At 40.9% G+C, this 21,591-nt stretch overlaps 1 protein-coding gene across 1 annotated transcript in view; it reads right to left on the bottom strand.

The window, feature by feature from the left end:
• LOC106091761 (uncharacterized) overlaps positions 1-21,591 on the bottom strand; it is a 36,991-nt gene that overhangs the window by 4,014 nt on the left and 11,386 nt on the right. Inside the window, exons 2-4 of the mRNA XM_013258404.2 lie at positions 6,947-7,090; positions 3,684-4,571; positions 3,405-3,583 (exon numbers count right to left, since the gene is read on the bottom strand). Coding sequence (XP_013113858.2) covers positions 3,405-3,583; positions 3,684-4,571; positions 6,947-7,090 — 1,211 coding nt within the window. The remainder of the gene's footprint in view (positions 1-3,404; positions 3,584-3,683; positions 4,572-6,946; positions 7,091-21,591) is intronic.

Below are 21,591 nucleotides of genomic sequence, written 5' to 3'. Positions count from 1 at the left end.
GGAGAAATGATTCCGACCATCAAGTGTCCCAAAATACTTGGCGTCACATTGGACAGCTCCTACACACTCTCTCCACATGCCACAGCAATTTGTGGTAAAGTCAATAGTAGAAACAAGGTCCTCTAGTCACTTGCTGGCAGCACTTGGGGTGCAAACAAAGAAACCTTGTTGACCACGTACAAAGCAATTGGCCGGTCTGTGGTAAGTTATGCAGAGCCAGTGTGGTCTCGCCAGCTTTGTGACACGCAGTGGAATAATATTCAGATGTCAGAATGCCGCCCTCCGAACTGCGACGGGCTGTCTCCTCAGTTTTCATGTGGACCACCTCCATCAGGAGACAAAGATCCTACCAGTGCGAAGACATAACTAAATGCTGTCTAAGCAATACCTTTTGGGCTGTTATCGCAGAAACCATCCAAATCATCATCTTGTGGATAGATACCCACCGCCCAGAAGCCTTAAGGTAGATCTACATGATCTAGAGCGTGAGGTTCAGCGCTACAAGAGAGAACCTCTAGATCATGCGGCATATCAAGCGGATCTGAACAACATTCATGCAGACACGGTAGCAGACGCGGTAATTGGCTACCGGGTGAATGTAGTCCTTGGAGAACGACCGCCACCCATTGCACCCGAAGAATTCGACCTCCCCCGGCAAACCAGAGTAGTTCTGGCTCAATTACGTTCCGGCAGATGCAGCCGCCTCAATTCCCACAGAGCTAGGATTGATGCCGACGTGCAAGATGTATGTCCCGATTGTAACCAGGGACCGCACGATACACGTCACCTGCTTAACTGCCCGGCCAGACCCACTCGACTCAGACCCAGATCCCTGTGGACGCACCCCATCTTAGTTGCGGAGTTCCTGGGCCTTGACACTCAACAGAATCAAGCAGACGAAAGATAGAACACAATAAACTGCTACAACAACAACAACAACAACCGGTAGCTCGCGTCGACAGGTTGCGCAAAGTGGAATGCTACATACGAACATGCTGCAACGGCAGTCGCAGACACTCAGCGGTATCGACCGTAGAGTCTCAGAGAGGCCGGGCGGCACCGGCTCTTGCATGATAATTGAGGTTTGTGAAATGGTATTAAAAACAACAAAAAAAATTCCTATTTGTAGCCAAAATGTATCATTTTTTCCCCTATGCAGTCATACCATCCTCTCATTACTAAAGCAAATGCAGTCGAAGTGCATAGCAATGGGGAATTCATTTAAAATGTACTGAGTGGAGGTCAGTTTGCGCGCATTTAATGCGCATTTAAATTGGCCACGAAAATGGCCCTAACATTACACGACCGATCTCCTATTTTGCCTGTGTAGGGTACATGGAACATATTATGCAAAAGATTTCATATAAATTAGGAATATTGATTACCATTAGCCCATTCCATATCTCTGCGAATGATTTTCCCTGTAAAGCCACACTTCGACGTAGACCGAACTCCTCATTTACTTCTTGGGGGCTTATTATACCCTCCACAATAGGAGCCTTCCCTCCACCTAATTTCGTCATTACGTTTGTAACACCTCGAAATATGCGTCTAAGACCCCATAAAGTATATATATTCTAGATCGTCATGACATTTTAGGTCGATCTAGCAATGTCCGTCAGTCCGTCCGTCTGTCGAAAGAATGCTAACTTTCGAAGTAGTAAAGCTAGGCTCGTGAAATTTTGCACAAATATTTCTTATTAGTGTAGATCGGTTGGGATTGTAAATGGGCCAAATCGGTCCATGCTTTGATATGGCTGCCATATAAACCGATCTTGGGTCTTGACTTCTTGAGCTTTTAGAGGGCACAATTCTAACCCGATTTGGCTGAAATTTTGCACATCATGTTTTGGTATCACTTCCAACAACTCTGCCAATTATGGTCTAAATCGGTTGATAATCTGATATAGCTGCCATATAAACCGATCTTGGGTCTTGAATTTTAGAGCTTCTAGAGGGCGCAATTCTTATTCGATTTGGCTGAAATTTTTCTTAAAGTACTCTGGTATAACTCCTAACAACTTTGCCAAGTATGACCTTAATCAGTTAATAACCTGATATAGCCGCCATATAAACCGATTTCCCGATTAGACTTGTAGAGCTCCTGGAGTGCGTAATTCCTATCCGATTTGGCTGAAATTTTGCTTAAAGTACTCTGGTATAAGTCCTAACAACTGTGCCAAGTATGACCTTAATCAGTTAATAACCTGATATAGCCGCATATAAACCGATTTCCCGATTAGACTTGTTGAGCTCCTGGAGGGCGCAATTCGTTATGAGTTCCAACAACTGTGTCAACTGTAGTTTAAATCAGTCCATATCCTGATATAGCCGACATATAAACCGATCTTCCGATTAGACTTCTTGAGCTTCTAGAGGGCGCAATTCCTATCCGATTTGGCTGAAATTTTAAGTATTCTGGTATAACTCTCAACAACTGTGCCAAGTATGACATTAATCAGTCCATAACCGGATATAGCTACCATATAAACCGATTTCCCGATTTCCCGATTAGACTTGTTGAGCTCCTGGAGGGCACAATTCCTATCATATTTGGCTCAAACTTTGCATGACGTGTTTCGTTATGACTTCCAACAACTGTAACAACTATAGTCTGAGTCAGTCCATATCCTGATATAGCCGCCATATAAACCGATCTCCCGATTAGACTTCTTGGGCTTCCAGAGGTCGCAATTCTTATCCGATTTGGCCGACATTTTGTATGAAGTGTTTTATTTTGACTTCCAACAACTGTTTGAACTATTGTCTAAATCAGTCCATATCCTGATATAGCTGCCATATAAACCGATCTCCCGATTAGACTTCTTGGGCTTCAAGAGGGTGCAATTCTTATCCAATATTGTTGAAATTTTGCATATGCCATTTGACTTCCTACAACTATTCCAAGTGTGGTCTAAGTCGGTGTGTAACTTGATATAGCTGTCATATAAACCGATCGACCAGTTTGACTTTTTAAGCCCCTGGAGGGCGCAATTATTACACGATTTGCCTGAAATTTTGGAGGTGGTGTTTTTCTATGACTGGTGTTTTTCTATTTGAAAAAGTCATTCAAAGAACTTGACATATGCGATCCATGGTGGGGGTATATAAGATTCGACCCGGCCGAACATAGCACGCTTTTACTTGTTTTTTTTTATCCAATTTCGATGCAGTAATGGGTTATATAATTGAAATTGAATGGCTTAGCCCGTAAGCACAAAATTAAGAATTTGATCTACATATATAGCGGCATTATGAGCCCACAAAAACTATTTATAATCCTTCTCCTTCTATATAACAATTTTAAAATGCTTTCGTGATATTATTCAGTTAGGATTCTCGTATTTCCTAAGGCTTCAAAAGGTAAAAGATATTCTTTTTGATTTGATACTGGAGTTACTTACTTAAAAGCTACATTACTGCCATCTATAATAACTGGACGTTTTTTCGATGTTATTGCCTCGCCTGCATTGGGATTATACGTATTTGTATTATACACTTCCAATTGTTTCTTTTCACCAGCTGTAAATAATTCGCTATATGCAGCAGGAGGCTTTTGGCGATTATTTGCCTTAAGGGTTTTCTAAAATTAAAAAAAAAAAGAATAGCAAACACGAGACACATGTTATATGTGTATTAAAAAAAATCAACAACCCACGCCACCTTTATTCAAATTTACTTACTGTCAATTTTTTGTCTGCTGCACAAGTAATGGGTATAAAATCATTTGGTCTTGTATCGGATACAAATATGACAGATTCATTGTCGGCATTATTGACGGAATCTGAAACTTCACCCTCCTCCTTCTCATCGCTGGATGACTCACTAGAAGATTCGCCGGACGATTCGCTGGACGAATTGCGAGATGAGTCGTCCTTTGATTTGTTATGTTCTTCCAGAGTCGATGATTCTGCTATTAAAGTTGTATCATTGTCCACAACGACAAAATCGTCCTCATTATTTTTTGTTAAGGGCACTCCAATGTTGTACTTTATATGCCCCAGAAAAGTATTCTCATTGACATCTATGAAAAATGGTGCATTTCCTGGCACACGAGGATTATGACGATCCTTTTCCGAGTTCCACAGCATGCTAGCATATGAAGGACGTGGATGATTGCCAGCTAAAGGAGTAAAAGGCACCATGTTTTTGGGTCCATTCGGTGAACCCTTGCCACAAGGTGTTGAAGAAAAACGTTGCGAAAATGATTTCAATGCTGTTTCACAACTCGATGTGGATGCGTTGTGGTCATTAATGTTGTCTTCATCATCATCATCATCCACTATGGTTATATGAGTAACAGACTTTTCAACTAATATGCAATCGTCATCATCACTATCCACCGTTGTGTCTTTAGGTTTTGTTAAGTCAACTCTTGGTATATTCGCCACATTGCTTGAATTTCTTGAGGAATTGGTTATAGAGTTTCGACTGTTTTTGCGGCGATTGTTGCAAATCGGCGATTTAGATTTGTTGTGCACGCTCCTAGTCCGATATAATTTCTTGCCATCATTTGTTAGTCTTTTTTTCGAATCCCAAATCATTTTTCTACTGCGCTTCAGCAACTGCTTCTATTCACAAAATATTTTTGAGAAAGTAAAATTAACTTTGGTAAGCAATTTCTAAAAAAAAATCACTACAAAACAAGTTATAGTCCAATTCGGACCATAAATGAAGGCTGAACATTGTAGAAGTCACTGTGTAATATTTCAGTGCATTCGGATAAGAATTGCGCCTTGTAGGGTCTCAAGAAGCAAAATCGGGAGATAGGTTTTTATGGGAGTTGTATCAAGCTATTGATCGATTCCGACCATATTAAACACGTGTGTTGAAGGTCATGAGAAAAGCCTTTGTACAAAATTTCAGCCAAATCGGATGAGAATTGTGCCCTCTAGAGGCTCAAGAAGTCAAGATCCCAGATCGGTTTATATGGCAGCTATATCAGGTTCTATACCGATTTGAATCATACTTAGCACAGTTTTTGGAAGTGATACCAAAACACCACGTACAAAATTTCAGTTAAATCGGATGAGAATTTTGCCCTCTAGAGGCTCAAGAAGTCAAAACCCAAGATCGGTTTATATGGCAGCTATATCACAACATGGACCGATTTAAACCATAGTTATTGCAGTTATTGGAAGTGATACCAAAACACCACGTACAAAATTTCAGTTAAATCGGATGAGAATTTTGCCCTCTAGAGGCTCAAGAAGTCAAGACCCCAGATCGGTTTATATGGTAGCTATATCAAAACATGGACCGATTTGGCCCATTTACAATACCAACCGACCTACACTAATAAAAAGTATTTGTGCAAAGTTTCAAGCGGCTAGCTTTACTCCTTCGAAAGTTAGCGTGCTTTCGACAGAAAGACGGACGGACGGACGAACGGATAGACAGACGGACGGACGGACAGACGGATATGGCAAGATCGACTTAAAATCACATGACGATCAAGAATATATATACTTTTTGGGGTCTCAGAGGCATTTTTGGAGGTGTTTCAAAAAGAATGACGGAATTAGTACTCCCTCATTCTATGGTGGAGGGTAATCCCAAGGCAGCCGGTTGTACGTACCGGATTGACCCGATGAAGTCCTTCATCGGCAAGGGCTGCCGTCTCAGTGTACAATACACTGCTACAACAACAACAACAACAACAACAACAACAACATGGTGAAGGGGATAAAAAGAAAAGGGGAGAAAGTGGCACAGGGCACGCAACAGGGGGGCATTTTATCGACACTCCTATGGGTGACCACCATAAATGACCTATTACGGATGCTGACTGAGGAGGGATTTGAACCCGTCTGCTACGCAGACGATGTTATAATACTTCTAAGGGGTAAGGATCCCAACGAGCTATGCAGAAGGGCCGAAAGGGTATTGCATATGGCATATGACTGGGCCCAGAGGTCTCAATATTAACCCAGAGAAGACTGAAATATGCCCGTTCAAGAGGAAGGCGAAGGTGGGCCAATTTAACGCACCATGTTTCCTTAATAAGACGATTTCGTTATCAGACAAGGTCAAATACTAAGGTGTGATCTTGGACAGGAAACTGAATTGGAAGTGTCACATTTCGTACTGTGAAGGCTCACAGATGTTGGGCGCTATGTAGACGGGCCGTAGGTCTCCCAGCAGAACGGCTAGCAATTAGAAATCTCCAAGCGATGGTATTTTTCTGATTTGCGATATACTCATAAGTATGCGGTAGTAATATGTATCGCCACCGCAATTCTTGCTGTGTTATGCTCAGCACACTGATGTGCGTGACGCTCATTTGAATACTTCATTCTTCGTGTATCACCGCTTTTAACATCGTCTATATCTATGGTGGTGTTATGACTCAATATAAGACGAGAAAATGACACACCGCATCAACACAACACATTGATTCAAATCATAATTGCGGTTTTGCTTTTATAACGATGAGAAAGCCCATTTTAACAAAAATATTTTTTAAAATTGCTATTATTTGCATCTTCTTTGGAATGTCTTAAAACTTTTTATGTTAAAAAAAATGCGGTGTTTGCGTTGTTTTTGGCAAACACTCATCATACCACCGCACATACAAGAGAACACAAGCATAAGTATTGGCGGTGGTAGTTTAAACTCGGGCCTGGCTCGTTTGTTTCAAAGCGATACATACACAGACACATGAGCACCACCACAAAATCATTTGTGTTTGCCTTGCATTTGCGTTGATTGGAGTTTTAATGAGTGCGTTAGTAAGGTTGATTCGAAAAGACAACTTCTTATGCGGCGCACCGCAAATACAATACATCGCTGCAGATCTCTACTAGCAATCGGTGTTTACTTTAATATACCCTAAACTAGCTAAGGAAGATGACACAATACACTGTTATCACATATATCCTCTGAAGAGTAAGTGAAATGCTTGGATATTTTCATAAACTGTAGATCCTATTGATGGTATACTTACAGCCTTATCATCTCGAATTTTTTGAAATTTCTTAACATAACCAGCATTTTCTAAGGGACTCCTTTTACGTATCTTTTTCGGTGATTTTGTTATGCTCATTCCACTCGTACTGGGTATATCGTCCATTGTGTTCTGGTTTATTGGCTAGCAAATACAATACGTAAATAGGCAAAAATATATTAAAAAAAAAGAAAAAAAAAAGGGAAATGACAAAGAAATAGACAATAATATCAAAAACATTTATGTTTGAATTTTTGTATATTTCAAGGTTGTGCGATGAAATTTTGCAAATCTTTTTCATAATAATAACTCTCACCGATCGATTGCACATCCTTTGTACTTACCTTTAAGGGAACTCAACAAATTGAAATGCCATTGTAAAGCTGTATCTGAGACATAAACTCTGCAGAATTTCTCTTCGAATTTTGTAGAGTTTATCAATCAGACTTTTGTCCACCATGCTTTTAAAGGTCTTACAAAAACATCCATGGCATATCATAAAATACCGATATTGTCATTAAGAGCAGGGGTCACCATATGTTACAAAGTAATTATAGCAATGGGAAAAACTCCAAGAAATTTTTTTCATTTTAAAAAAAGGAAAGTTCTTATAAAATTGATAATGTGTTGGATAAAACAATCATGTAGACTGATTTCTTCAATTGAACTTCACTTTCTTTTATATCCCAATTTGAATTGGAGATAAGCTGGGACTAGTACTGCGCATCCTTGTAGTTTCAAAAAGGTGACGAGAAGGGAGAAAAGGCATTTTAAGTTGAAATTTAAAGAAGAACAAGTAAAAGCGTGCTAAGTTCGGCCAGGCCCATTCTTGGGAAGCTACCATCGTGGATTCTGCTAAAATTTGAGACATATATCTGGTTATAGACCGATTTAGATCGAACAATATGTGCAAAATTTCAGCCAAATCGGACAAGAATTGAGGCTTCCAGGGGCTCAAGAAGTCAATTCGGTAGATCGGTTTTTATAAGAGCTTCATCAGGTTATGAACCGATTTAAACTGTACTTAGTACAGTTGTTGGAAGTCATAACAGAACACTATGTGCAAAATTTCAGCCAAATCGGACAAAAATTGTGGCTTCCAGGAGCTCAAGAAGTCAAATCGGGAGATCGGTTTATATGGAAGCTATATGAGGTTATAGACCGATTTAAACCGTTCCTTGCACATTTGTTGGAAGTCATAATAGAACACTATGTGCAAAATTTCAGCCAAATCGGATACAAATTGAGGCTTCCAGGAGCTCAAGAAGTGAAATCAGTAGATCGGTTTATATGGGAGCTATATCAGGTTCTTGACCGATCTAGACCGTACTTAGCACAGCTGCTGAAAGTCATAACAAAACACTATGTGCAAAACTTCAGCCAAATCGTACAAAAATTGTGGCTTCCAGGAGCTCAAGAAGTCAAATTGGGAGATCGGTTTATATGGGAGCTATATTCAAATCTGAACCGATATGGCCCATTTGCAATCCCCAACTACCTACACCTAAGCAATCCCAAGGCAGCCGGTTGTACGTACCGGATTGACCCGATGAAGTCCTTCATCGGCAAGGGCTGCCGCCTCAGTGTACAACACACTGCTACAACAACAACAACAACCTACACCTAAGTATCTGTACAAAATTTCAAGCGACTAGCTTTACGCGTTCAACTGCTACCGTGATTTCGCCAAACGGATGGACGGACATAGCTAGATCGACTTAGGATGTTGAGACAATCAAGAATATGGGGTCCTAAATCAATATTTCGAGGTGTTACAAACGGAATGACTAGATTAGTATCTCCTCTTACGCGAAGGATACAATCGTGGAGGATAGCTTTTCACAGGTAGGCGAAAGCCAACCAATCCCTCATGATGGTATAGTATGTTTATCTCCTAGTCAGAATGAGGACCAAGTATGCTTGACCCGGCTGAAGACCAACAAGATTGGAGGCGACACGCTGCGCAATCTGGTTAGAATAATGTATACCTGATAATTGGAACCTCAGCATACTATGTCCCGTACACAAGAATGGAGACAAGACGGAATGGAGACAAAAGATAAACTCGAGCGTATTGTGTGAAAGATTAAAACCTTAGTCAATGAGATAAATGGGCCCCTATTATTGCGGCTTTAGACCTAGTAATACTGCCAAGCAGATGCTACTTGGGATTAGGCAAGCAATTTAGAAACAAGGCCACCTCTTGACAGTCGAAGATTACACTATACAAGGCACTGATACTAGCCGTGTTGTAATATGGTTCCGAGGCATGGGTACTTGTGAAAGCAGACGAGGCAATGCTTGGAGTGTTTGAGAGAAAGATTCTTTGTAAAATTTATGAACCAGTATGCATTGATGGAGAGTGTTTAGATTTCTAAACATGGGATATTAGTTGATGTGTGTCATGGAAATGTTTTAGCCTTGAGAACGAATAGATAAGATACTTTCCATTTTTTGTTTATTTTAAAGGATAGTTTTAAGGGCAGGCATAAATGTGATAAGAGTTTATATTTTTACCTAGCCAACGCATCGCACAGGGATAAGTGGAAGATAGTTTTTAATGTGCGTAGATAAGGAAATAGTTAGGGATTATCAGAAAACACAGCGGTCTGAATGGCAAGCATATGGCTTGCAGCTGGACAAATTTATTTAGTATCTGCATAGGATGTTTATCGTCTTTGTTTATGATCTTATTTTCCCAAAGTGATTATTTTTAGATTTGCCTGCCTTTCTTAGGATATTTAGTTTGTAGTTAGTTTTAAGTTTATATATAAGGATGAGATTTTGAAGAAATAAATGAGTATCAAAAAAGTACTCCGGGATTAAACTCGTTTTATTCATTTGGTCCTTCGAACCTTCGGTACGGTTAAGTGTGTTTAAAGTAAAAGTTGGTGATTCTTGCAAAGTAGTAAAGAATAAACAAAGATTTAATACACGTATCGAATCAGTGTAAGTGATTTAAAATTGAAAGAAAAATGTTCACAAGGAGTCAATCGGATTCTCTGTTGGAGAAATTGAAAAACCTTGAACATTTGTTGGCAGTAAAAGCAGTTGACCTCGATGTGGAGGAAATGTTACTGCCAGTTGTCAAGAAAAATAGAAAGTGGCTGCAGGAAATCATTGTAGGCTACAACAAGTTAAACAAGGATATCGGAAAGTCGTCCAGTGGGCATGAAGAAGAGGTCCAGGAGCTGCAAAGACGAGTAGAAGAAGCAATTAGCAAAATGGATAAAATTGTGCAAGGGTTTGAGCAGCAAGAAAAAGGAGCCTCAGCCAAAGTGGCAGCTAATCAGGACGCAGAGATAACGCAAGGCAGTGCGGAGAAAAAATTAATGGTAACGCAAGGTGCAGCTGCATTGGCACCTAGCGAACAAACGGCAAATGAGAGTAACACCCAGCCGAGAGATCAGGCAATTAGCAGAGAGCAAGAAAAGCCTGTGTCGAAGCTAAGAAGAAAATTTGAATTGAAGTATAGAACTATTACAAGAAAGCTGGAAGTAATAGAAAGCAGATTGCCAACTGCGAATAAAAGTTATTTAAATATGCAATGGCTGGCGTTGCAATCAGAGTATGGACAACTGGAATCAATAGTGGAAATAATTATTGATGATGATGACGAAGATGATTTAGACATGATTGAAGCTTGGGACTGTATCAGGGAAAGATACGTGGATGTCTGTGTGGAAATTGAAGAACGTGTGGAAACAATGCAAAATACAGGATCAACAAGTTTAATTAGATTGGAAGAGTTAAAAGTGCCCATATTCAGTGGGTATATCAACGATTGGAATTCCTTCAAAGAAATATTTACAAAGTTAGTAGAGGAGGACAGAAGGCTATCGGAAGTCGAAAAATTTTATCGACTTAAAAGTGTGGTGAAAGGTGATGCTGCTCGCTTAATACAACATCTTCAAGTGACAGGGGAGAACTACAGTGCGGCATGGAAGATACTGGAGCAGAGATACGATAACCGGCGGCTGTTATTCTGCACATTGTTTGACAAGATCATCGACCACGGCATAATAAATATTCAGTATAGCAACAGTATAAAGCAGCTATTGGATACGGCTACGGAATCATTACATGCATTGAAAGCTATGGGAATGAAGGTAGACGAGGCAGATCCATTCATTGCTCGGATCCTTATTAGAAAGCTAGATAAGGAAGGATTGCTGAAATATGAGCAATGGGTCCAGAAATCAAAAGAAGTCCAAAGGCTAGAGGATGTCCTGTCTTTTCTGGAGCAGCAATACTTGGCTTTGGAAGCGGTATACAGCAAAAAAGGAAACACGCATCAAAGAGCAAAAACAACACAGTCATACCAAACAACTCAACGATCGTGCGCATTTTGTCAAGCATCAGGACATGGGTTAAAAGAGTGCTACAAATTTTTGAAACTGCAACCAGCTGAAAAAGGTGCGTGGGCACAAAAAATGAAAATGTGCAAAATTTGTTTGAGTCACCCGTCGGAAAAGAAATGCTTCAAATTTAACACCAAGTGCGACAAGTGCGGCGGAAAACATATTACTATGCTTCACGTCGAAGGAAACAAAACGCAGGAAACTCAGAGATCAAACTCCAAAGCTCAATTAACTATGGAAGGCAATGCTGTCACTCTGTTGGCAACAGCACAAATACGAGTAAAGGCTGCAAGTGGTGAGCAAATTTTAATGAGAGCCTTAATCGATCAAGGTTCTCAACGCACTTCAATATCGGAAGAGGCAGCCCAAATACTGAGGTTACCCAGAAAGAAGTTAGTTACAGATTTAGTGGGTCTGGGTAACACGACAGTCGGCAGATCAAAAGCCATCATGCAAATTGAAATCAAACCACGGTTTGAGAGCGATGCGGTTCATGTTATAAATGCTATGGTGTTGTCAACATTATCTTCAGCGCAACCTGATAGAAATTTGAACGTCAGTGTGGAGAGCTGGCGAAATTACTGTTTGGCTGATCCGCTGTTCTATAAGTCCGATAGAATTGACTTATTAATTGGTGCAGATTTATATCATGAAATCATTCAAGAAGGGGTAGTCAAAATTGGCTCTTTGTCTGGACAAGAGACGTCACTTGGTCTCATAATCTGTGGTTGCGTTTGCGGACATGAATCTGGAAATGCCGTGATGGCGGTTACGAAAGAGCTGGAAAGATTTTGGGAGATGGAGGAAGTATGTGAAGATGACGACGTCAAGGAAGATCGATGCGAGCAGCTCTTTACAACAACAACAACAATAAATGAGGATAAGAGATTGGTGGTGAGATTGCCGTTTAAGGAGGATATCGAGTTGGGCGCATCAAGGAAAATGGCGTTAGCACGTTTTTTAAATCTTGAAAAAAGATTGGAAAAGGATGAAAAGTTACAGAAACAATATTGTGCTTTTATGAAGGAGTATTTGGAGATGGGGCATATGAAAAAGGTCTCAAGAAGAAATAGTGGAAAGTACTATTTACCACATCAAGCGGTGATAAGAGAAAGCCATCTTACAACAAAAGTTCGGGTGGTATTTGATGCTTCAGCCAAGACATCGAATGGTAAAAGCTTAAACGACGTACTTGAAATTGGTCCAAAACTACAACAAGATATATTTCAAATTCTATTGAAATGGCGATTATGGAGATTTGTCTTGGTAGCGGATGTGGAGAAAATGTATCGACAAGTGTTAGTAGCAGATAAAGATCAGTCATACCAATGCATATTGTGGCGCGAGAATAAACATATGCCAATTGAGGAGTTTGCGCTAACGACTGTTACCTACGGAACAGCATGTGCTCCATTTCTGGCAAAACGAGCTCTAATTGAAATTGGAAAAGAGTGCAGCGAACGGAATCCAAAGATTCAAGCCATCATAGAAAATGATTTTTACATGGATGATTTGATGACAGGTGCTGATTCAGTACAGGAATGCATTGGAATTCATCATGACATCAGCCAACAATTGGATAAGTTTGGTTTCAAGCTGCGTAAATGGATGTCTAATGAAAATGACATATTGGAGGCAATACCAAATGTTGGCGAAAATCAAGTCATTAGGATTGAGGAAGGCGAAACAATGAAAACGTTGGGTGTTCAATGGGATCCCCATACAGATAATTTTGCTTTCTATTTTCAGATCATTGAAGATAACAAGTTGACTAAGCGGAAGGCGCTTTCCACACTGGCCAAGATATATGATCCTTTGGGTTGGCTGGCTCCTGTAACCATTCTAGCCAAGCTATTCATTCAGCGACTATGGGTAATGGATATGGCATGGGACGACCAGTTAAGCTCTGAGATGATAAAGGAATGGGATGTCATCATGAGGAAATTGCCCGACTTAGCAGAAATCCGAATACCGCGTTGGTTGTCTACCTCATCACTAATGGAAATAGAACTGCATGGTTTTGCTGATGCTTCGGAAAAGGCGTACGCAGCTGTCATATACATCCGGGCCGCAAACAAAGTTACGTTGGTAGCAGCAAAATCTAAGGTAAACCCAGTGAAAAATAGGAAAACACTGCCAAAACTTGAATTGTGTGCAGCGCATCTGTTGGCTAAATTGATGCTTAATGTGGAAAAGTTAATAGTCCAAAAACAACAGAAATATTTATGGAGCGATTCAACTATTGCTCTAGCATGGATCGCAAAGGCTGAAAATATTAAAGACAAATTTGTTCGGGTTAGAGTAGAGGAAATTAAGAAGTCTGTTCCTGGTGCCGTATGGGGTCATGTGCGATCCAAGGAGAATCCAGCGGATGCTGCATCAAGAGGGATGAAGCCAGAGCTGCTAAAAGGAGATGAGTTATGGTGGAGTGGTCCACATTGGCTGCTGGAGAAAAACAATTGGCCCATATCGACGGTTCAACCCTTTGTTGGAGTTCTAAAGGAAAATAAACAGGAAGACGATGTCATCATGCAGTTAATTACGAGGATTTCTAGCTACAAAAAACTCATAAGAATTATAGCATATGTGCGAAGATTTATTGAACGTGCTCAGCGTAAACCAGGAAAAAATGAATTAACTGCGGAAGAAATAAACGAGGCAGAGCAATTAATAATTACGAGCGTGCAGGCAAACCAATTTTCGTTAGAGATTTCGTGTCTAAGGAATGGCAGCGAAGTACCGACGAGGAGCAAGATATGTGGACTAACACCGTTCATTGATGCAGCTGGAGTGTTGAGAGTTGGAGGCAGGCTGGAGAATTCTGGTTTAAGCTTCAACAGAAAGCATCCAATTCTATTGGGGAAAGGTTGTCTGGTGGATCGAATAATTGATGGCATCCATACAGAAACGCTACATGGAGGTGCGAAACTCATGGAAAATGAACTACGCAGCAGATATTGGGTGATTGGTGCCAAAAATGCCATCAAGAGAGCAGTTCGGTCATGCGTCAAATGTTTGCGTTATAGGCGAGAAACTGCGGCTCAATTAATGGGTAACCTACCAGAAAGCAGAGTTTGTGTGTCTCATCCATTTGATCACACAGGAATTGATTATGCAGGTCCTATTCAAATGAAGGTGTCTAAAGGAAGAGGACAGCGAGCTTACAAAGGATACATAGCTGTATTTGTTTGTATGGCAACCAAAGCATTACATTTGGAGGCAGTCAGCGATCTAACAACAGAAGCGTTTTTGGCTGCGCTACGGCGATTCTTCAGTAGAAGAGGAAAAAGTAGCCATATATATTCGGACAATGGCACTAATTTCGTGGGAGCGGCAAGACATCTGGATAAAGAGTTCGTCAAAGCGGTGCAGCAAAATTCAGACGTGGCTCATATATTAGCATCTGAGCGAATACAGTGGCACTTTATTCCGCCCGGAGCTCCTCACTTCGGAGGATTGTGGGAGGCTGCCGTGAAGTCTGTGAAGCACCATTTGAGACGGGTTGTTGGTGAAACGAAATTAACGTATGAGGAAATGGCAACGTTTTTGTCGCAGATAGAAGCTGTTCTCAACTCTCGTCCCTTGTGTCCACTCAGTGAGGATAACTGCGAGATTTTAACGCCAGGACATTTTGTAGTCGGAAGACCATTGCTAAGTATTCCAGAAAGAGGCGTGGAGAATAAACTGGGATCTTTAGACAGGTGGAAAATAATTCAAAGAATGCGGGATGATTTCTGGAAACAGTGGCGCAATGACTATCTGAGTAGTCTTCAGCAGAGAGTAAAATGGAAAACTCCAGTACCAAATATCAAGGTTGGACAGATGGTGATAGTGAAGGATGAAAATACTGCTCCTGGAAGGTGGCCTTTGGGAAGTATTGCGGAAGTACATAAAGGCAAAGATGGAAAGGTTCGAGTCGCTACAGTAAAGGTCGCTAAACAAAAGGGGTTGTTAAAACGGCCCATACACAAGTTATGCCCGCTGGAGATATTCGCTAATGGTGGTGAAAAGGAAGCCGACATTGAAGTGTCGCAGACATATATTTGCAAATTACCTCAAAGAAGAAAAATAAACGTAGCAATGATGTTATGGATGATCATGGCAATGATGGCAAGTGTTCAATCGATGTCAACCTCAATTACCGGCGGTGCGATAAAAGAATTGGGAAATGACACAATCATTTATATGGATAAAATTGGCAGAATCAACCGAGTAACATCGTCATGGAACCTTATGACATATTTCGATCTGCACGGGTATTTTGTCACGGTGAATCATCTGGAAAAGGGTCTAGAAGCGTGTAAATCATTATGTGTTCGGCTGAGATCGTTCGAGCAGCAGTGCGACACGCAGATGGATATTATGACGAACAGACTGAACACTATAGATGAGAACCACTTGTTACTCTCACACAAAAAACGCCAACGAAATAAAAGGGCTCCTTTAGAGTTTGTTGGGTCTCTTTTCCACATTCTTTTCGGAGTAATGGATGCGGACGACAGAGAGAGTATGGAAGCAAATATGAAAAATGTACTTGAAAATCAGCACAACTTGAAATATTTGGCTGAGAAGCAAACGTCTGTGGTGGAAGCAACGCTTAATGTGCTGAAAAAGACCACGGATGAAATAAATGGACAGTTTAAAGAGCTGAATGAGAAGGTGCAAAACATAAGTCAGATGCTGAACACTGACTATTCCCTCTTCAAAAAGGCGATGGACTTCTTCGCGGTAGCCGATCAACTTAGCAGCTTGTTTACTGAAGTGGAACATATTCAAGCCAGGGTAATTGGCTTATTAATTGACATCAACCATGGAAAAGTAAATCCAAATTTAGTACGGCCAAACCAGTTGCAGGCAGAGGTGATGAAAATAAAGGATCAGCTACCTAAAGGACTAAGGTTGCCTGGTGAGAAGGACGATGTTTTGCAGGCAATATACAAGGTGATGACGGCGCATGGTCTGCTGGTGGAAGAAAAATTAGTGATTGACGTGCAGATTCCCTTGGTAGAAAAATCATCAGCAGAAATATTCCGCGTCGTACCACTGCCGATGGTGAGAAACGGAACCGCAATGGTAGCAGCTTTAAGACAGCAGTTCCTGGCCTACAACTATGAAATGGATGCTTATCATCTACTGTCGCAGTCATCGATGAACCAATGTCAGCTAACTGGTGAAGATGAATTTCTTTGCAGAGGCAACTGGGCCTGGGAAGACGCCAACGATCATTCATGTGAGCTAGCAGCGCTTAAGCCAACAAGTAAATATGGCTGCCAGTTTTTGAAGACTCAGAACAGGAATTTTTGGATTGAGCTGAAGACAAGAGGGTCATGGTTGTTTAAAACTAAAGATCAAGTTTCGGCCCATATTCTATGTGCTGAGCGCACTAAAGGAGTATTTGAATTACCAGGCCTAGGTATCATCACTCTCCAGCCTGGGTGTACTGCTAGGATTGGACGAACCGTATTAACTGCGTCACAAGAAGCAAAAACTGAGATGTCCTATAATTCCACATCATATATCTTGAGAGAGGTGAAGGACATAGCGATGGTGGACGAGCTAAACTACAATAAAATCGATCATTCGTCAACGATTCAAGGATTGGAGGAAGAAATTAAAATGATGAAGGCGAATCCGATCCACCTTAAGGAGCTATCATGGCATCACATCAGTGGTCATATTTCACTAATCTCTACCTCTATTTTAATAATATTATTTTTAAGTTATGTAATCTATAAGTATTTAACAAGAGAAAGTAACATAGTTGTTGTTCGTCCTCGGGATGTTTAGATTTTAACATATATATTTGAATTACAGTCCATTTTGCTGAATTTTTACAGTTTATAAGTAGAGCTATTTCATAATTATTTTTGGCCGCCCGCAGAATGTTTAGATTTCTAAACATGGGATATTAGTTGATGTGTGTCATGGAAATGTTTTAGCCTTGAGAACGAATAGATAAGATACTTTCCATTTTTTGTTTATTTTAAAGGATAGTTTTAAGGGCAGGCATAAATGTGATAAGAGTTTATATTTTTACCTAGCCAACGCATCGCACAGGGATAAGTGGAAGATAGTTTTTAATGTGCGTAGATAAGGAAATAGTTAGGGATTATCAGAAAACACAGCGGTCTGAATGGCAAGCATATGGCTTGCAGCTGGACAAATTTATTTAGTATCTGCATAGGATGTTTATCGTCTTTGTTTATGATCTTATTTTCCCAAAGTGATTATTTTTAGATTTGCCTGCCTTTCTTAGGATATTTAGTTTGTAGTTAGTTTTAAGTTTATATATAAGGATGAGATTTTGAAGAAATAAATGAGTATCAAAAAAGTACTCCGGGATTAAACTCGTTTTATTCAGAGAGTATCGGCAACGTATGAAACACGAACTGTATGAGATGTATGACGACGTTAGCATAGTTAAACGTATCAAAATACAACGGTTGTGTTGGCTAGGCCATGTTGTCAGAATGAATGAAGAAGTTCCAGCGAAGAAGTCTTTCGAAGTCAATCACACGCAAACTGGGACGGCTAAAAGCCTGGTGGAAAGGTCAGGTGGTGAGAGACACCTCGAAACTTGGTGTCAGAGATTATAAATCCTTTAGGTTAGGTTAGGTTGAAAAGAGGGTGCAGATATAATCCGTCCCGTGCCACTATGGGCATACACCTAAACCAGTAATCGGCTTGTTGTGCGCTCTAAAAACTATGAAGTAACCTCTAAAAAGAAAATTTTAATTTAGGAATTCCGTGCTAATTACAAATTCCTTAATTGTTTTCAATGCCACTCCCCTAAGTTGGTTCATGTCTGGTATTGTGTCTCCCCCTAACTGCCGGTATCTGTTAGACGCGAAAACCGGGCAATCACAAAGGAAATGCTCCAAAGTATCATCATCTTGCCGGCATGCCCTACACATGCTATCACTTGCCACATCGATTTTACATAAGTGAGCTCGTAGTCCTATGTGTCCCGTTATGATACCAATAGCTATACTGACCTCCTTCTTTCTTCCTCGTCCTTGTCCCCCATACGAGTTTCGCTTTTCTACCGACCGTTTCGCTGCGCATTCGTCGCCTTAACTCGGACTGCATCGACCCGAAGGGCTTCGGATTAACCAAGTTTATTGACGGCAGACCTCTGGCCTTCACCGCCAAATCGTCTGCCCTTTCATTTCCCCTTACTCCGTTATAGCGCGGCACCCTAACGATGCAGATTTTGCCATCCTCAGAGAAGGCGTTAACTTCCTTCTTACACTGTATAAATCCTCTATATTCAACGCCCCGCTGAATAGGCGCCCGTTAGCTTTCGGCTAAGCTTCCCGTGATAACGATGGACACCACACAAGTTGGAGCTCAAAATTCCAGCCTGTGTGGATCTATACCGTGTCGGCCGGTTAACTTCAGACTACTAAGCTATTGGGTTGACCAAAAAGTAATTGCGGATTTTTCATATAGTCGGCGTTGACAAATTTTTTCACAGCTTGTGACTCTGCAATTGCATTCTTTCTTCTGTCAGTTATCAGCTGTTACTTTTAGCTTGCCTTAGAAAAAAAGTGTAAAAAAGTATATTTGATTAAAGTTCATTCTAAGTTTTATTAAAAATGCATTTACTTTCTTTTCAAAAATCCGCAATTACTTTTTGGGCAACCCAATAAAAACACCAAGTAAAAAAAAGCCCTCCACCCCGAATGACAATAGGTAGACTAGTATTTTATGATGCCAGCAACTTTAAAACCATTTTAACTGTTCTGATGCCGATGCAAAGGTTTTGCATATCCATCAGATCATGCTAGTTTTTCAGTTAATTTCGATGTTGTTCAATTTGTTGTCCCTTGTACTTACCTTTTGCTTCTTTGTGACATTTAGTTAACAGGCTATAAATTTGAAAATACTTATAAACTAACTTATAATTCATATTTGCAACAACGCGAAATATTGATCAAGCTTCTCAATAATGGTGGGGTTTTCCGATATCGATAAAATATGGATATCGATAAAATATGTCCGATGTGGTCTAGGTCGAACCATATTTGAGATTAGCTTTTTCAAAAAAAGGCTCAAGTGTCCTATGATTTGGACCAAATTTGATGGTGAGTATCCAAAGTTTGTCCCAACCTAATTTATAGTTTTTTTTTACTTGTTTTTATAGAATAAAAGTACAAGTTGTTGTTATAGATATACGTATTTATTTGTATATATACTATTTTGGCATTTACATTTACACATGGGTTTATAATATACATTTGACAAATTATATTTATATATATAAAATAGTAAGAACACAACATCCTAGCACATATACAAGAATATATCGGAACTGTGTTTAAATATCCATTAACAAAATTTAATATCAAATTTTTTTTTATAGTCAAGTGGGCTGGTAGTGTCGATGCCCCGACAAGGATATACTCGTAGTTATAAAGCGACTATATTACCAAGCTATGTTAACTTTTTAGTAGCTATTCAGTTATTGTTATTGTAAATGCAATGCAAAAAAAAAAGATTAAAAAAATCCTTCATTCTCTCGTTTTAAGAAATTAAACTGGAAAAATTGAAAAAATCGGCAACATAAGACTGAGAATTTGAATTCTGATAAGACATCTAAAGCTCGGCGGACATATTTTCTACAAAGTCAAAACCTATAGACTGCTAAAACTTTTTGTCTTTACACCCGATTAATAGGGCAGAACAACTGAAACTACTATCAGAAACACATTTCCCACAAACCCATGGCAGCCGATTGTTCATACCGAATTTACCTGATGGGAGTCCTTGCAAGTCAGCAAGTCCTGCCGTCTCAGTCTACAACACACTGCTACAACACTTGAAGTAGTGCAATCCCATGGCAGCCGGCTGTATGTACCGGATTGACCCGATGAATTTCTTCATCGGCAAGGGCTGCCGCCTCAGTGTACCACACACTGCTACTACAACAACAACAACACTTGAAGTAGTGTTTCTGGTCGTCAAAGTTAAAAATTGTTCAACTTTGGCAAGTTGCTTATCAAACGATACCATTGCCAATATCTGCCCTGCATGCAACTGGGGACCCCTTGACACCAATCACTTATTTACATGGCCGGAGAAGCCAATTGATCTCACCAATAACAACATTATCTTTAGACCTGCAGACCCCAGTGCTTATCACTAGGATTCTTTCAGTTCTTTCGAAAAGGAAAGGGTGAAGATCGTTGTCTTCGCTGACGGCTCTATCATGGTGGGTGGGCAGCTGGTTGTACGCACCGGATTGACCCGATGGAACCCTCATCGGCAAGGGCTGCCGCCTCAGTGTACGTGTTCATCTTTTTTCGTCATGGGAGAGGCACATTGATCCGATGGAACCCTCATCGGCAAGGGCTGCCGCCTCAGTGTACGTGTTCGTCTTTTTTCGTCATGGGAGAGGCACATTCCGGAGTGCCTTCTCCGCATGCTTCTGGTCAGTGCCGGGATTGAAAAGAACCCCGGACCCTGGTCCGGTTCGGTTTGCCAGAACCGCCTCCATCATCGGTCGGTATCGGTGAGGTGTAACCGGAGTGGGTACAATTCCGATCTTGCTCTGGCCTCACTTCACCACAGGACTATAGTCCTACTGGTTATGTCACAAGGTGCTGTGCGAACATAGCCAGCAGTGGGTCACAAGCGTTGTCGCCTTCTGCGTCCTCGTCGTCGGACTATGTGACCCCCCCGACCTCTCCTGTACGGCAATATACGCAACTGCCCAGCCCAAATATTGCCAGGCCTGTGCCGGGAAGTGTATCGTTTTTGCAGCTAAACTGCAACGGACTCCGTGGCAAGATCGATGAGATTGTGCATTTCATGAGTCGGAAGAGCATATTGGTCGCAGCGATCCAGGAAACTAAGCTGTGCAGCTTTCACAGTTGTCACGAAAACAATGTGCTACGTAAGGATGGAGGTGGGGGATTGGCCTTCGTGATACACCATTCCGTGCAATATAGACCTATCTCGCCTGCGCATGGCGCTAGTGACCCCTACATGGAGTGCATGGGGATAGCAGTCAGGTCCGGTACTGCCGAGATAGAGCTATACAACGTGTACATACCACCGGTTGGTAGCCGTGTCCCGATTAATGGCCAAGCTTACAACCCCGACATAAGTGGGTTACTTTCTGGCCATAATCGTCTGGTTCTAGGGGATTTTAATGCGCATCATACTTCATGGCATTCTCCCCTAGGTAACAGAGCAGATTGAAAGCTTCACGTTTTGCACGGTGAATGAGGATGTCCCCATTAGGATTACGAGGAGGTGCAGCAACTCGCCAGACATCAC

Source organism: Stomoxys calcitrans, chromosome 5 (genome assembly GCF_963082655.1).
Source record: "Stomoxys calcitrans chromosome 5, idStoCalc2.1, whole genome shotgun sequence".
Lineage (NCBI taxonomy): Eukaryota > Metazoa > Arthropoda > Insecta > Diptera > Muscidae > Stomoxys > Stomoxys calcitrans.
This window is presented reverse-complemented; position numbering and strand designations above follow the sequence as displayed.